Below are 19,348 nucleotides of genomic sequence, written 5' to 3' on the forward strand. Positions count from 1 at the left end.
GACCACATTTGTTCCACAAATTTCACCTCACTCTATTTATAGCAAGACTACTTTTCAAATGCTCTTGTTCAGATTTTTATCTGATTCTTATTCTAAATCTAGAATAAAGCAGCCAGCAATAGATTTGCCACAACAATAATCAGATGCAGTCTTGCTATTTTAATAATGTCTTACTCTAAAGATATCAGAAGAGAAAAAAAGTGTATCAGAAATATCTGCTACCAAATTTCTTTCCCTATTCTGACAAATATAAAGAATTTTCTAAGAAATAAGAGGAAACTCACATTTCTTGAACATGTTCTAATCATCTTAAAAATTGCATATTTCCTAGACACTTGTTATTGAATATCTTATTCCACTAACCTACTAATTAGGTTATTAAAGGAAGTATTTTATTTTCTATGTCAGAGATATATCAATTAAGGCTTAGTATATGTCGAGAATAAACAAAAAATTGGATTTCTTAGATAGATATCAACTTCAAAGACAGACATGGAAAGCAAGGAATGTTAGAAATTGTAGAAAAGAATATTTTTTAAAAAGATTATTGGTAAGGAAATAAATATAAATATGCTGAGTAAAGAGTAGTAGAATGAAAAAAGAGGCTGTGTATGGGGTACAGGGAAATGACTTTGCTACATGAATCATATTTATTCTATCTAAGTGTTTATCTAAGATGAGAAGTTAGTAAAAAATTAACTCACAAGGGTGACAATTTTAAGTGAGAGAAGAGCAAAGGCATTGATAAAAGAAAGGGTGTGTATTTCTAGGAATACTTATTTGGTTGGTCTGGTGCTGCTATATATGCAGATGCTAAATACTGGCTCATGAGATTTGTCTGCAGGCCAGAGAACTACATTCTCATATACCAAATAATGTATAATATTTACCTGTGAATCTTCTCAAACTTGTTAAGCATATACAGCTATTAGCCAATTACTAGGAAAAACAGAGGTAGGCAGGGCTTCAGTTACTGGGCTTGGGTTACAGGTGAGGACTATGAGATAAGAGGAAAGGAAAAAGAAAGAGAGAGGGGAAAGAAATGGAGAAACAAGAAATGGATTGATGGAGTGAATCCAGCACAGACAGAATGACTATTGGCATGTAACTGTGAAAACAAAAATGACTATTAGCACAGCTTGGAAATAGCCAGTCTCACGTAGAAAAATCATTTAGGGATATTTGCAGAGTACTTGTACTAAGTCAGATTAAAAAGATGGGACTCTACCTCAATTATTGAGGGGATGACTGGGTCCTAATAAGAACTAATAGAGCTTTTAAATATCCAATAACAACAGACAACTGAAAAAGCCCTGATTTTTCTGCTGTGTAAAAGTAACTTTTATTTGCCAGATATAATTGCCATTTCCATGGCTTTCTGCTGAATAATCTCACCCTTTTTTAGCTCTTTCTGAATTCTGACTGGCTAGTTCAACTCAGCTCTTCTTGTTCAATCTCCTTTCCAAGCTGACTGATTCAAACTGGCATCTTTCAGGTTCTGACTGAATTGTTGACCTTGATCTCAAACTAACTCTAACCATCTTTTTCCATCTTTTAGCTCATTCTTATTCTGTGGTTTCTTCTGTCTTCACTTATCTTGTCTCTAGCTTGTTCTCACTGTAACCTGTCTCCATAAAAGTCTCTCAATGAAACTGCTTCTCAACCCCCCCTCCCAACTCTCTTAAATTGTCCATCCTTCCTGTCTGTTCTCATGAGAGTTGAGAATATTCTATCCCTGGTTCATTCTGCCACATCTTTCTTTAATTTGTCCCTTTGTATGCCATTCAATTAGACAACACTATCAAATATGGCTTCATCTTTTTACACATTAACTTTACCTGCATTGTTAGGAATTAATAACATGTACTAAGGGCATGTTTATATTCTAAATAGAGCAGCTATGTTGCTCGATCAAAATTTCTCTACATCTTCTACCTTTCTGTTTAGGATACACATGTAAGCAGTTGAACTTTTACAATTTAAATAAATATCAATTTCACAAATAACAGTCTGAATATCCTTATGAAGATCTGTTGATGAGATAATCCTTCATATTTGATATTTTGATCATTTGTCCTTCAAGAATGACCATTTTAGCATAAAAGTTTTCATGCCTGCCAGTCTGATGAACCATCAGTCTTTTGTCAGCCAGGATGTTGATCTGTCCTCATGCAGAGGGGGCCAGCCTTCTGAATTGTCTATGTTAGTGTCTTTCGGTATCTCTTCCTTTCTTGAGTTGTGCCTTTCATGTAGAAGCTTCTCTTATTCAGATCAGATCTTCATCAACTTTAATGGAACCTATAGTCTTTCATCACCTGTGGATATATATGGACAAAACCTCTTCCACAATGAGACACATTTCCTGACTTCAATTCTGATATTAAAACATCTTTAACTTATACAGGTTTATCTGTATCTATAATCCAGTGTCTTTCAGCTAATCTTATCCCCCCTTTCTGTTTATCATGGTATAATTAGAACTTTATGAACCCACACATAAATTAGATATTTAGGCTCTCACACTCCATGCCAAGACCCACTCCAGTGAGCCAGGTTTCATACCCATTTAAACTCAGAAACAATCAAGCTGTATCACATAAGATGTCAAAATACAGTGTCAGTTAAAATAGGTACTTGTTTGCTGAAATTGGAAAAATATTAATCTGATTTTACCATTTTTGAAGTATATCTCTTCCCTATAGGTTCATGGCTATATCTGCCACAGAAGGCTTTACTCTTCCCATTCGAAATTCTGGTCCCATACATTCAATTTGTCTTATATTGTGTTTTACTTTAAACAATGTTTCAATCCCTTCAAAAGGTGTAGATGTCTTCTGAAGTGGCTGAAGGTCATAGACCTTTTTCCTTGTTCTTCCACTTTATCCCAGGCTCTTAACACTCCTAAAGTATATAATATAATAACTCAGTCATCAAATTGAATCTGCTGTCTTGAATCAGCAAACTGACCTTTACCTAACAATTGATCTTTAGACCTACTTTTATGTTTCATAATTGTAACTTCTTCTTGCCACCATGTCAGCCATTATAATCAAGAACCAGCTTTCATCACAGTTGTTAAATCTTTCAAGTATTGAGGAATAATCCTATTTTGGGAAGCTCAGGCATTTAACATCTGTCGCACATAGGGTAAGTGTATTTCCATAAGTTACTATTGAATCTTTAAAATGTTTAAATATTCTAATAGAGTTTTAAAATAATCTTTTATTTCCCCAAGTCCCACCCTTGCATTTAAGAAATATAACATAAAGTTTTCCATTTTTAATTCATAAAAAAGTCTATCTATATAACTAAAATTGTCTTTTGGTATTGCTACCTGTGATTCACTGTCTGTGCAAAATAGATAAAATTGGTGGACTTTTGCCTTCTCAAATTACTGTGGGTTCCAGTTGAAATGTATCTTTTATGTTGCTGTGTTAAAATTCCTCTACACTTGTATGTAAAGATAGGAGAGATTTGGCTTAAGATGGAAGAAGAAGTGAGCTAATAGCAAGATTAATTAGAAAAACCTACAAAAAGACAAGATAATTCTTAAGTGATGGAAAATAGTGTCGATCACAAAGGTAACTAAGTATTGTTAAGTCACAAAAAAACTTTTCTAAAGGAAAGATCATTGTGGTTTATATTAAAGGATGGATAGTGATGCTTTCATAAGTTCCTGAGAGAAAGAATGTTTATGGAAATTACACATAGTTTTAGCATGACACTAGCATGATTGCCAACAGAAGTTAATGTTTCTTTACTGCATTTTTACCCCAGCACTCTTCAGAGTGTAGATCAAAGGGTTGAAAGTAGCTGTGACAATTGACTCAGACATAATCACTGTCTCATCTATGGAGTAGGTAGTCACAGGTTTTACATGCAAGAAAATACATGACAAAAGAACCAACCAACTACTGTGATGTAAGTCCCACAGGTAGATAAGAATTTTTGTCTTCCTTCAGAGCGTGAGTTTTCCGAGATCACAAAATAGCTATGTAAGAGGCACATAGAATAAAGAAGATGGTCACATATACTATGTCACTGTTGAAAATGACAATGAGACATGAAGTATGCCTGTTCATGCAGGGCAACATCAGTAAATGAAACAAATAACATAAAAAGTTGTTTATGACATTGTGACCAAAGAAATTTAGAATTTAGTGCATGGAAAGAAGCTGAATGGTTGTATGCATAAATCCCCCTACTCAAGCTTCCCACAACAGACAGCACATCTGATGACACTTGATGGTTATGTATTACAGAGGTATTTGTGTGTGTGTGTGGGTGTGTGTGTGTGTGTTTGTGTGTGGACATATATATTTGACTAGAAAACAGAAGTAACTTTGTATAGAGGGATAAGCAAAACTAGTAGGCCTTTGGTAGGGCTGAAAACAGAACGTGATATGCTATGATTAGTTTTAATTGTCAGTTTGGCACACTCTAGAATCACATGCAAGAGATTCTTAAAAAATGCTTAAGATAAAGCAGACAGCAGTAGTATTTATTTGTGGGGTACTGCCTTGATAAAGATAATTGAGGTGGGAGGACTCATCCACGTGGGTGGCCCCAATCCCCTGTTTTAGAACACAGTCTGCAAATGTAGAGGGGACGCTGAAAACTGGTACACACACATGTATTTTTTTTTTTCTGCACTTGACTGTGGATGTGACTAGCTACTTTAATTTTCTGCTTTTACTTTCACTCAATGATGCATTTAACACTTTAGGCAAATAAGCCCTCTTTGGTTTTTTTTTTCAACAGAAATATAATTGGGACAGAGAGTATGGAGGGATCACATTTTATTTGTGAATGAAAATGTTCTTATGAAACTTAGTATTATGTACTTAATATATGACAGTACAAATTTTAAAAATTGAACCTATGTGCATTCATTTTCTATGCAATGAGGTTTGTACAGTCAAAAAATGATTTCATGAATCTATTTACAGTGGGTATAATGAGCCTCACTAACAATCCCTTACAACATATTTTGTTTATTTATTTTGAAGGTGCATGTGTGTGTGGTAGGGGTCACATATAGATCAGATGCAAAAATGAGTTAACTCACTCCTTATACCACGTGTCCTGGAGATCACGCTTACTTACCACTTTACATTTGACCAAAATCTGTTAGCAGCTCAGCCATACTACTGGCCTCACTGTGTCTCTATCTCACAGTTAGTGCAATTAAAGGATCCAAACATCTAAATGCCCTCCTCACCTGTGAGGAGGAAAATAATAACTGAAAGGTCTGGGGACACTGTCCCCACCCTTGGCTAATGGTTAGGTGAAACCACAGACCAACTGTGAGGCTCTTACTTGCAAAAGTTGAGATGCTTCCTTCTTAGAACACCTCATGCTACATCTGTGAACAAATGAGTTGTAGTGTGTGAAACTTATTATAAATGAAGAGTATTAATATAATTTTTTTGTTTTGTTTTTTGGTTCCTGGCTTATTTGCTTGCTTGTTTACATTTGGGCCTAAAAAAAGAACAATGATTACTTGCTTTTATAAATTGAAAGCATTTAGAATATTAACTATTATAGACTGAGAAATGATCAAGTTCTTAATTTTTTGCCTAAGGCCAAAAAAAAAAAAAAAAAAAAAAAAAAAAACCAACTCAACAAACTTTAATAATAGTGGCTCTCCTGAAGCAGGAGTTAAATGCTTTCATTAACATGATGAAAATGTGATCAGAGTAACAGGAAAGGCAGGAGAGAATTTTGGCTCAGAGTATTAGAAATGTGGCTGAGATTCTTATTGAATTTATTTTTATTTTCGAGAAGCTGAACCATGACAACTTTCATAGCTAACAGCTAATTAGTTCCTCTAGTGGTGTATTCATTGTTTTGGTGTGGGAAATTTTTTTTTTTTTTTTTTTGATTCTGAAATTTCAGTTTAGCCATTTTTCAGTATTTACCCCATACCCTGGGATAATCCTGATCACTACTGTGACAATGGATGGAAATTTGCTAGTAAAATGATTAGATCCTCAGTCTGTAGAGACAAGGCCTCAAAGGGATGCACATTAAAGTGATACAAGCACGCCCATCTTGAAAATATGTTCCATTTGAAAAGTATTCTTTGAGCTTGTTTTACCTGCAAACAGTACCTTATAGGCAGCATACTAGTAACTGTAATTCTCTTCCAGAGGTCCTAAGCTCACTTCCTGGAGCTACATTGGGTAGTTCCCAACTGCTTGTAATGCCAGATTTATGGGATCCAACATATTTTTCTATTTTCTCTCAGCATCTGCATTCAGATGTATAGACAACTCCCCATACCCAAAATAAAACAATCTACTAAGAATCAAAAACAATGTGTTTTGGAGACTGCTTACACACTATAATTAAAATACTGTCAATTGGTAGGCATGGAGACATGAATGATTTTAAGAAAATCTGAAGGATGTATTTCCCTTCCTTTGCCACAGAGCTGTTTCCTGCTTATCTCCACCAGCACACATAACATCTTTGTTTAATATTTCTTCAAGCTTACTGGAAACTATATTTCTAACAAGAGAGCTTCCCTGTGGATGACTATTTGTCCAATCTTCTGATTCCTTGCACTTCTTTAGAGGAGTCCACAAGGGACCATCATTCTGAAACTAATATTTAGTCATCTTGATGCGGGATTAATATTCTTACTTACACAATGTTTGCGTTTTATTTAGTGGGAACAACATCTAAATGGCTTTTCATAAGCTTTATCTGATTAATCAGAGATATTATTTATTGTTTCTTTTAAATTGGTTCATTTGATTTTGTTTGCACAATTGTGGTCTCAGGAAGAAGAGTCCTGAACTACAAACTGTTATTATTTTAATTTTCATTAATGTAATTAGGCACCAAAATTCAATCTGTCAGAGGAATACCGATGACAAGGTTTCATCACTGAATTGAGAACCAAGGTAAGTTTCAGTTACTGAGTTTGGATGTCATATGTGTGAGACTGAAACAGTAAAGACGAAGAATCGGGAATACAGTATTGAGGTTGGATATCCAGCCATTCTCTGATAATGATATTTCATTCCTGGAAACAAAAATTATGATAGCTGTGCAAGTGCCTCACCATGCAATTTGATTTTATATACAGAATTAATTACTTAAATCATTATTGTGTTCCAGATCAATAGAAATTTGACAAAAATTATAAATTTACCATCCTTAACCTTACTCATATAAAGATTAAAATCTACATAAATTTAAAAAACAAAATCAAAACAGTTCAATTGTGGCTAGTAAGGAATCTGTGAAGGTGCACGTGCTAAATGCAGAGGATGACAGTGAAGAAACAAGCAGTGAGGAATGAAGGTGGAGTGGTTATAAACTTGTTAGCAGAGGGCAGAGCAGAGGCATGACTAGAACCAAAAGCTAAGAGTAATAATCATGGTAATTATTTAATAGCAATTTTCAAACATTTTATTATCTTTTATTTCCTTTATATTACTCTAAAATATTACAAACGTAACACAGAATAATTAGAGAAATGGAGGCATAGAGTATTAAATGGTTGGTGCTATAAACATTACATATTCACAAGAGGGAACCTATTTAATTTTATGAGTTCACTAAGATTAATTTACAGAACCCGACAATCAGAAAATAACTTGTTTTCTTGTAGAACATTTACTTTGATCAATTTTTATGTTTTGAGGCAATAGTTTATTATATGTCTAATCTGGGCTTTAAACCTGAAGCCCCCAAACTGGGATTATAGCTGTGCACCATAATGCCCAGATCTCTTTCTTAATTTTCATATGAATTAAAAACCAGACATCATGAATACCTCAATAGACCCTGACATGTTGATTTCCATTAATATAGAAGAGCATTATTTCTGCAGAATTGAAGATCTAGGAGTTGTTAAATTTCTCTAAAGATTCATGAAAATTTAAATATATTATGAAAAGTGATGATAAATTTTTACAGTATTTTCCAAGTGTTTAAATATATTTAGTGAAAAATAAAAGTTAGCATCCTATGTTCAAGGTACCCAAAAGAGAAAATAAGTAAAGATCTTATACATAGGAATGTTTGTGTGTGTGTATATGTATGGATGTGTGTGAGTGTATGTGTATCTGTGTATTAGTCATATATATATATATATATATATATATATATATATATATACATGTGTATATATATATATATATACATACATATATATGTATATATATATATATATTTATGAGTGTATGTGTATAATTTGTGTGTGTGTGTAAGAAAATAAAGACATTGAGATATAGACAAAAGATTAAAGCATTATTGCCCTAAATTTGTACTAAATTATTTATTTTTTTACATCTTTGATTTTACCCACTGATGAAGGGTTTAACTCCTATAATATTCCTAAGAATATTTACAAACTAAAACGATGAAGCAAGTTTCCTAAGTTGTCCAAACTGATAACCAGAAAGCAATGATTTATTTGTGAATGCTACCTTGTAATGAGATCAATAGAAATGAAAAGTATGATAGATTCAATTGTGATCAGCTGGTTCTTTCAGCTCGAGATGATAATGTTCACTGTGGGAAAAAGATGTACATTGTGACCCTGCTTTACTTATTAAAAATAACATTCTCATGACTCAACGGACCAAAACATAAGTATTTTAGATTTTGTTTCATTTTAATTTATATTTTTATATTTTGTTTTTAAGAAAGAGAGAGCAGGGAAAGGAAAGGAGAAGAGAGGAGAGGAGAATAGGAAACAAACAGACAAACAGACATAGAGACAGAGACAAAGGAGACAGAGACAGAGAAGTTGAAATTACACGGATAGGGGATAGGTTGGATCAAAGATGCACTGGGCAAGAAAAAATATGATCAAAAATTTTATATGAAACAATTAAAGAAAAAATAAAGTTACAAACAAACTAACAAAAATATATTTTTCAGATTTCCCAGTTAAGAGTTCCATACTTCCACCACCAAATGGAGAATCCAAACAATGTGACTGAATTTATTCTTTTGGGAATTACAAAGAATTCAGAGCTGAGAAAAGTATTCTCTGCTTTGTTTCTAGTCATGTACATGGCCACAGTGTTGGGAAATGTACTCATTGTAATAACTATAACCAAAAGTAACAGTCTGAGGTCACCCATGTATTTCTTTCTCACTTCTCTGTCTTTCATGGATGTCACCTATTCATCTGTCACTGCTTCCAAGTTAATTGTGGATGGCCTTTTTGACAGAACAACCATATCCTTTGGAGGCTGCATGACCCAGCTCTTTGCTGACCATTTTTTAGATGGTGTAGCAATTATCCTTCTCATTGTGATGGCTTATGACCGCTACATAGCCATTTGTAAACCCCTGTATTACATGACTGTAATGACTCCTCGAGTGTGCTGCTTTATAGTGGGAGGGGCTTGTGTAGGAGGATCCATGCATGCAACTGTTCAGCTTCTCTTCATGTATCAAATACCTTTCTGCGGGCCCAATATCATTGACCATTTTATGTGTGATTTGTTTCCATTGCTGCAACTAGCCTGCACAAACACACACAGATTCTGGGTTTCTTAGTCATTCTCAACAGTGGGGTGATGTGTGTGACCATTTTTCTTATTCTCATCACTTCCTATGTTGTCATCCTCTGTTCCCTAAAGTCTTGCAGCTCTGAAGGAAGACGGAAAGCTCTCTCCACATGTAGCTCTCACTTCACAGTGCTTGTGCTGTTCTTTGTACCTTGTATCTTCTTGTACATGAGGCCTGTGGTCACTTATCCCATAGACAAGGCAATGGCTCTGTGTGCTACCCTTGTTGAACCAATGTTAAATCCTTTGATCTACAGCTTGAGGAATGCAGAAGTGAAACATGCTCTGAAAAAAGTTGTGGATATCTACCTTCAGGTATCAGATGTATCAGTTAAGATTATGAAACTGTCCAAGATAGCAAAAGTGTTCAAGATACCAAGCCTATGGATGTCAGAATTGAGTTTTCCAACCCAAGCATAATTTGTACTGTATCTTCCTCTAGTCATATATTTTAAAAGTGTGCATTTTAACAATGTGAATTTTCCAAATTTAGAGACACTTCTATTTTTTATGTTAGCTGGAAAAATACATTCTAGAATATTTGTTTGGCTGACTTTCTGTATGTTTTTATTTTCAGATATATTTCTATTTGAAACTGAAAGAAAAATAATCTTTAACTTTATCTTGTCATTGCCTTCACTTAAACTTTACTTCTACATACAAGTTATAACATCAGGATTTATGATCATAATTTATATTTTACAAATTTTTTTGGAGGCTGTAAATACAATGTGCTAGCCAGGTAAGCCTAAGGAGCTAATTTTCACACAAGAACTGATATTCAAACAAATACTTGAATATGATTACTATTTTTTATTTTTTTTTGTATTCCCAGAGTTTCTGAGATAGAGAAAGGACGGGTAAATTCCTGTAACTTGCCTGTTAGCTACGCTAGCCAAACTTGAGTTTTGGGGTACACAGAAATAGTAATTATAAATTTATGAATTCCTGAAATACCACCTCCAATGTAAACCTCTGGATTACACGCACACACACACACACACACACACACACACACTCACTTTCATTTGTAACCATATATACACCATAAAACACACATGAATGAGCATGCATGGCTACACACATACATACATATACACATATACATACACACATTTCTTTTAGATTTTATATTGTCTTCCTTCCTTCCTTTCTCCCTTCATTTTAATTGTAATTCTTGTCAGAGTAGAAATTATATTTATTTGTTCATTCTGTCACCACTCTGATTATTAACAGAATACCCAGTCAAATAATATGTACTCAATAAATATTTTAGTGAAATATAAAAAGATTAAAATTATCAGATTATATATTTTTTAAATACACAGGAAGACCAAGGTAAAGAAAATGGGTATAGAGAGGCATGTAGGAGTAGAAATCCTAATTTGAATTCTTCCATGTGAACATTTAGGAAAAATCTCAGTTTAGTAGAGTGTTCTTATGATACAGAGGCCACCACAATATCATAGTACTTATCTACTTTTGTCAGTCTTTAGAGATATAACTGTATCCTATCAGAATACAGCATATCACCCTCGTTTGCAATTACATAGACAAGAAAAGTGCTGACTATTAATACTGAAATTATGAATGATTTGTTAGTTTCCAAAATGTCTTCTCTTGTGTATTCCCAAACTGTAGAGAATTAATACAAATACAAATCCGATTATTCATCAAACATACTACTTGTCGCCAGGAGTACATATCCTCAACACATTCATCTTCTAAAATAAATTTTTATTTAAAGTTTGCAAAACAAACAAAAGCAAAATAAAATAAAATTAAAAACCTTTAAAATATACAATGTGACTTAGCTATACCTCTTCTTGGCATATTCCCAAAGGACTAGACATCTGACTCCATAAACACTTCCTCATCCATATTCATTGCCAGCCTATTCATAAAAGTTGGAGATGGAAACAACTTATATATCCTTCAACAGATGAGTAGATAATAAAAATTGTGGTATATTTACACATTGGAATAGTATTCCGTTGTAAAGAAAAATGAAATCATGATATATGCAGGTAAATTGTAGGACCAAGAAATGATGATACTAACAATGCAGACACAGAAACTTTAACTAAACACCATACACTTTCTTTCATCTCTAGTTCCTGGGTCCAAATTTTCAAATATGAATATTTCACATAGAATAACTGCAAAAATCAGAAAAATATAAAGGGACCATGGGAATGGTATGGGGAGAGGAATGGATTCAGGTGATATGAAGGGAGAAATTAAATCAAAATAGAAAAGAGGCTCTAACTGGTAAGGAAAGAGGTGAAGTAATACAGGATACAAGATATAAACAAATAGCACTAATGATGTTTGATAGATGCTAATAATTCATATTTTATAGTTACTTAAAATTATACATAATATATGTACATATATACATGCATTAATATAGATAGATAGATGATAGATAGATAGATAGATAGATAGATAGATAGATAGATAGATAATTGATATATAAATTATGGAAATCAAGATACTTGAGCTGGCAGTTTTCCTCCAAATAATCACAAACTAACAAAAGCACCAATACCAGGCATGAGAAACCTCCTTGTGAATGATTTTTCAGTGTAAATCAAACAACTCCCAAAGGCTAATGTTATACATTATTGATGTAGCCTTTGGTTGCCTCTCAGAGGTTGAGAGTGGAACTTGATCACTGCAGGCATTATACACTTTGGACACAGAATTCAAATGCTTTAAACTGGATCTCACTTAAAAACTTCTTTCCTGCACTATGGCAACCATGATTCTAGAAAACACTATGCAAACTGCCAAGAGTATGAGGCAATTAAACAAACCTTCCTAGCTGCAAGCCTATTACTCACAATTATAAGCATTGAAAGATACGCCTAAAGATGCAAGAAGTGGCACTCATATATCTGTGGCCATACACATTAAGTTAATGTTCTCCAAGATGTTAGCAATAAAAGTGAGAACATTTGATTGGTGAAAGGGTGGATCCTGAAAAGGCAATGCCAAGTGTGAACTCATTCCACCCTCAGATTGTGAAGGGTTTATTTTGCCTATATATTTTCCCCCCTTCACTTTTTCTTCGTGCATTGTAGCTCTCCCTACCTATGGCATTTTGAATAAGAATGTTCCTCATAGACTTATCTACTGGAATAATTGGCTCCAGTTTGAGGAATTGTTCAGGAAGAATTAGATAGTTTGTTCTTCTTGGAGGATGTGTGTCTCTTGGGGTAGGCTGTGAGATTTCAAATGTCAGCTCTGCCATGTACTTGAACTCTCAGATAACTCAATGGAATGCAATAAGAAATACAGATTATTATTCAGTTTAAAATGAAACTTAAGCTGCATACAATGGCTTGAGCCTATAGTCAAAGTTGCTTAGAAGGATGAAGCAGTATTATCATGAGTTTGAGGTTAGTGTGATCAGTAAGATTATATTACAACAAAGAAACAAGAAAGAAAGAAAGAAAGAAAGAAAGAAAGAAAGAAAGAAAGAAAGAAAGAAAGAAAGAAAGAAAACACCAAAAGTGAGATATGGTTGATCAATTTCTGAAAGAAAGAAAGAAAGAAAGAAAGAAAGAAAGAAAGAAAGAAAGAAAGAAAGAAAACACCAAAAGTGAGATATGGTTGATCAATTTCTGAAAGAAAGAAAGAAAGAAAGAAAGAAAGAAAGAAAGAAAGAAAGAAAGAAAGAAACCACCAAAAGTGAGATATGGTTGATCAATTTCTGAAAGAAAGAAAGAAAGAAAGAAAGAAAGAAAGAAAGAAAGAAACCACCAAAAGTGAGATATGGTTGATCAATTTCTGAAAGAAAGAAAGAAAGAAAGAAAGAAAGAAAGAAAGAAAGAAAGAAAGAAAGAAAGAAAGAAACCACCAAAAGTGAGATATGGTTGATCAATTTCTGAAAGAAAGAAAGAAAGAAAGAAAGAAAGAAAGAAAGAAAGAAAGAAAGAAAGAAAGAAAGAAAGGGACCAAAAAGATGAGACATGGCCAATCAATTTCTGCAGTTTGAAGTTCAGAGAAATCTTAAATTAGTCAGACAAGAAGACAAATGAAACATTAGAAATTCGATTGAAATTTTCTGTCTTTTTAATTACAGTATTCTGGGTAAGCAAGATAATCTTAGTCTAAACCCAATGCTTCTATGTCTGAGTTGGAAAAAAATAACTATGTCATAAAGATGTTGTGGGATAAATAATATAGATATGGCTTCAAAATAAAGTATGAATAATGTATATTTTCTTTCAATGGTAAACTTAGGCCAGATATGGAATTCTATTTAAATAGGGATAGTCATACATTATTAACTAAAGCTGCAAAATAAATAAGTTGGTAATTCTAAATTCTCCTGAGAGTGGAAGCAAGAAATTCTCATAGGATTATGAGGAGTTATGTATTTCACATTCTCAAGTGTTTTCCAATCACCTTTTTCAGAAGTTAGGATGGGAATGAGTTTTCTTAGGAGTTTACCTGAAAACTGCTCTTAGGAAAGGAGAACCTGTCTAGGTGAGTTGTTAGAAATAAAATTCTGTGGGATCAAGTCAAGATCAAGACTTAAACTAGATAGACCTGAGTTTGTGTTGCTGAGATATGTTCTTCCTGGTTTAAGTTCTCCATATCACATTTTTGTATCAATAAAATAGGAATAGTTATACAGCCATTTATAACTAATAACATGTGTGTTATTCCATGAGATGAGATTAATGAAAACACCATAATAATTGGATGAAGATGCGGGTTCCTAAAAGGAGTCAAATTAAGGATACCGTTCTGCCCAAGGGACATGATAATATTGTTGAAATACATAAAATAATTGTGGTCTCATTATTCCAAAACTCTAAATTTCTTTTGATAGCATTTATTTGTGTTTTATGTAAGAGGAAGCTCAGGCGACATCTTCTAGACTATGCAGTTAGCATACAATTTCTTAATTTTAGTCCCCATTTTGTCTTCAGTATAATTTTCTGGAAGCATTAGAGGAGAATGGGGGCAGTGAATGGCTGCAAATTTTACAGAAGAGAGAAACTGATGATGGGTGAAGAAGAAGAAAAACTAAGTTCAAAGGGAAAAATATCAGATAAAAATAACCTTTGTAAGTACATGCATTGCTTTGTTCCAGAAAATCCCATGACACTCATGTTAGAAATCTAATTATATTTTAGAAAAACTACATTTTTAACTATGTAGTAAAAAAAAAAACTGGTAAGTCTTCTGTGTAAATATGCATATGTTAAATATTTTACCAACAGTCATGTTGTTAAAGAAGAAAACATAACAGGATACATGATTAATGAATAAAAGAGGCAGAGACATGATAAACAGGTATCTCTTATGGAGCTTTGTGTTTCTGAGTATAGATGTGGTCTTAAACAGCACACTCATGAGGCCATGTTTTCAGTTTTCACAATAAGTAGTTAGAATGCAACTTCTAAAAATTTCAGTACAAGTAAAATACCTTATATGACAACTGTCTGCTTTCTGTGTTCTTTGTGCTAAGTGAACTTATTTCCTTGTCATTCTTAAAATGGCTCATTTGTTCACTTATCTTGATTTTACAGAAAATGTTCAAGTTTTTTTTAGGTTAGCCATATTTTATGAAATATGTTTGCTCTTTATTTCAATATAAGGTTATGTTTAAAGAGTGGTAAGTAATATTGAACAAGCTTACCACATTCTCTAAGTTTTATCTCATCAATAAGAATATAAACAACATTAAGAATCAATCAATATAAATGAGTCTTGTACTTAATAAATTCTAATGAAAATGTTGCTATCCTGGAGTACATTGTCTTTAGATTGTCTCAGTAAGTGACAATAGTTTCTTCTGTCAATACAAAGTTAAAACTTCATAATAATTTTTCTTGTATAAAGTTCATGTCAATAGAAACATTTTTCTTGCATTTACCCTGATCTAAGACACCATTTTCTGTAAACTAGATAGTAAAGATAATATCTCAACTAGTTAGCTTCTCCTATTATCCATATCCTGATCTTTGTATAGAATAGTTCAAATGACAGGTAAGTCAGATTATATTCTTTTGCTATCTAAAATTTGACAATGATGAACTTGCTGTATATAATTAAATTGCATAGGGACATTATTGTCATGTCCCTATACAATGCTGTAAAGGCTTGCAAGATTTGGAACCAACTTAACTTCATGTATTTTGACCAGATTCATCCCCTGAGGTCATTGACTTTAACTCTACTCATTCCATAGGTCATTTACTTTAACTACTCATTCTACAGGAATTTTCCATGATGATATTCTATCTGAAGCCTTATTTTAGGTATCATCTTAGTCCCTCTTCACTGTTGCTAATACTAGTTATGAATCCCATTTAATGAAGTTTTGACCTCTATGCTGAATATGATTATTTATTTAAGACTCATCTGGCTATGCTTGCCATATCAGTTATAGGTAAACTACTATAAACATATATTTTATATAATTCTATTTCTTAATATTCTGCCTCCTTTCTCTATGAAGAAAGGAAATAGCTTGATATTATTTTCCACTACTATATATTCATTTACTAGAGATAATTAATAAATATAAAGAAATTACCTCATAAATTAACTATTAAACACATATTAAGATTGTATTACATCTAGGTAACTCTTACATGTACATGTGGACACACACACATACATGCATGCATACACAAAATCAAGCTTACAAACCATCAAGAATGTGATATAATTTCTTTAAGAAATTCATTTTGTACTGATTGATAAGTGTGAATATGTTAGCCAAGACTAAGTAGGATTTAAACTGAGAGATTAAAAAACAGTTCTTTAATAGTAGTTTTGTTGGAACTTGGCTTCAAATAAAAGTCCTCATAAGATGGTAAATTTAATTGTAATTTCTTCTTATGAAACAGATGGCATAGAGAGTTTCCCTTCAGTATACCATGAAATGAAATAATTCATATTTTTAAAATGTTTTGTTCTGAACTGAAAACCATAAATTAACTTCCTCATGAAGTTTGCTAATAAGATCTTTTTCTAGGTGAATCCAGCATCCCTGAGATGCCCAGCTGCGTTCAACTAAAAGAAAAGAGAATGAACGTGACTGAATTCATCCTCATGGGACTAACACAGAATCCCAAGCTTCAGAAAATTTTGTTTTTTGTGTTATTCATTACCTACATCATTACTGTAACGGGAAACCTGCTCATCGTGGGGACCATCATCTGTAGCCAGTCTTTGAACTCCCCAATGTACTTTTTCTTGGCTTTTTTATCTTTGATTGATGCATGTTATTCATCTTGCACAATCCCTAAGATGCTGGCAGATTTGCTATCAGAAACAAAAACCATCTCATTCAATGCCTGCATATTGCAACTTTTTGTTGAACATTTCTTAGGAGCTTCAGAGATTGTCCTCCTTGTGGTCATGGCCTATGACCGCTATGTGGCCATCTGTAGACCTCTGCACTATGTCTCCAGAATGAACCATCAGACATGCTGTCTTCTAGTGGGAATATGTTGGATAGTGGGTTTTCTACATTCCTTTGGTCAGATACTTGTTACTCTCTGGATCCCTTTCTGTGGCCCCAATATCTTGGATCACTTCTTTTGTGACATCTTCTCCTTGCTACAACTTGCCTGCACTGACACTTTCCTTCCTGGTCTCCTGGTTGCTGCCAATGGTGGTGTAATCCCTGTGATCACTTTCATGATGCTGTTGATGTCCTATGTGGTCATCCTCTTCTCCTTGAGGACACATAGCCCTGCAGGGAGGAAAAAGGCCCTCTCTACCTGTGGCTCCCACATCACAGTTGTCGTATTGTTTTTTGTGCCATGTATTTTTATGTATATGTGACCAGTGACAACCTTTCCCATGGATAAAGCAATAGCAGTGTTTTATATTATCATCACACTCTTGTTAAATCCTGTTATCTACACAGTAAGGAACACAGAGGTAAAAAATGCCATTAGAATGCTCTTAAAAAGAATACATTCTGAATAACAAATGAGATACCATGGATATTTTTATCTTCTCATGTCCTTTACGAATTTGTATTTTTATCACCATGGTACCTGTTGCAGGATATGTGATCACACCATGAACCCCAAGATCATGTTATTTACTGAAAAACATAACAAAAGAAAAAACCCTGTTTCTAGAGTGTGGTGCAGTCATTTGCTTAAAACTTTAACACCTCTTACTTGAATACAGACATGCCCTTAGTAAACACTTTTAATCCCAAATAATGAGGGCAAAGTTAATTTGTAGAAGGAAGCACCCATATTGGGGTCTAATTGAAAAAAAATGATGAGTCAGAATCAGATTTGACAGAATAAGATATGCTTAACTCATGAGAAGAGAGAGAAAAGAAATGCTACTTAAGAGAAAGAAGCACGAAGAGAAAAAGAGAAGAGGAGGCAGTTTTACTGGGACAGTTATAGACAAACAGGTTGTAGAGAACAAGCCAGATGCAGGTGAAGAAAAAAACAAGGCAGAGAATGAAAAGCAGTCATAAGATTACAACATATTGCCAAAGTTAGTATGAGACCAACAGGAACAGTTAAGTCAGAGACCAAGACAGAAGCCAAATTGAAAAGGGTAGTGTGGAGAGGAGTTTTGAGCCAGAACAGCTGAGCTGACAGCCAGTCAGACTTCATAAAGAATTAGAAAGGAATGAACTTATTCAGCAGTAAGTCCCAAAGGCTAAAAACATTCTAGGCCTACGTTAGATTGTACAGAAGCTAGAAGCTTCCTGGACTGGGTCTAGGTTAGCAGACTGAGGCAATAAGCTTTGGAGACAATTGTATCAGATGAATAAAAGTTACTTTTACAAGATTCCTTAATACATGAGGGATAAATTTCAAGGCTTTCAGATGATGACAGTATGCTTTTATATACGATTATTTCAAAATACATTTATAAATTTATGAGTTTATGAATTAGCCATACTAAAAAATTAACAAATAATAATAAAACAACAACAACAAAATGTTATCCTATAATTTTGTGCTTTGAAGAAGCATGTCTCCATGGGAGACAAGGAGACAGTTAGGCTCAAAGAAACTTAGAAACTTAGAAGCTGGTGTTAGTTCCAAATTTACCTTTAAGTAGTTTGTTTTGGTCCTATTTAAGCACAGCATAACTTGGTAAAAATTTATTCTGGTAATAATTAATTCAGGTCCATATCTGAAATAAAGCAAACATAAGTCTCTTTTTGAAACAAAGTAAACTAAATACAGATCAAACATGATTACCTCAAAACTCTTTGTAAAGTTCGTAAAGATAGGACCTATAGATTGACAAGAAAAGCAGATATACGATAAGAGTCAGGAGGAGAATTAAGTGCTTGAATAATGTATAGCCTTACAGTTATAGAAAAAGTCATCATTCTAGTAAACATATGTGCTCTTGGCCCTCTTGGAAGATAATGGGAATATTATTTCTTCCCTTGAATGAACAACCCTTCACTGTTAACATTCTAGGTTCCCCTAGTGCTCATCATTGAGCACAAAGACCTAAATCCTTCCTACAAGTTTATTTTACAATACAAAAGAATGTCATGTCATTTAAAATTGATGACTTTTATTTATTTTTGGAATTTTATATTTATTTTTCACATCATGTTTGACCATAGAACCATGGACAAATGCAGATTACTGAACATAAATTCTTCCTCAGACCTCTTAGCTGACTCTTAGATCTCACCGAAGGGGATGAAACTGATGTGACTATTGCATTTTCATCAGTAAGTGAAAATTAGTTCAGAAAAGTAAAATATGTAGACAAAGTTAAAAGGGTTTGGTGAGCACATTTTATATTTCTATAATGATAAAAATAGAAATATA

At 33.5% G+C, this 19,348-nt stretch overlaps 1 protein-coding gene and 1 pseudogene across 1 annotated transcript; both read left to right on the forward strand.

The window, feature by feature from the left end:
• Positions 1-8,937: 8,937 nt before the first annotated feature.
• On the forward strand, positions 8,938-9,959 carry LOC117703179 (olfactory receptor 4C6-like). The gene is given in 2 exon segments (XM_076928312.1): positions 8,938-9,510; positions 9,513-9,959. Coding segments are annotated over 2 exon segments (1,020 nt in total).
• Positions 9,960-16,562: 6,603 nt separating this feature from the next.
• LOC117703180 (olfactory receptor 4C3D-like) lies at positions 16,563-18,258 on the forward strand (annotated as a pseudogene).
• The last annotated feature ends 1,090 nt before the right edge of the window (positions 18,259-19,348 follow it).

The sequence above is a fragment of the Arvicanthis niloticus genome, chromosome 2 (assembly GCF_011762505.2).
Source record: "Arvicanthis niloticus isolate mArvNil1 chromosome 2, mArvNil1.pat.X, whole genome shotgun sequence".
Taxonomy (NCBI): Eukaryota; Metazoa; Chordata; class Mammalia; order Rodentia; family Muridae; genus Arvicanthis; species Arvicanthis niloticus.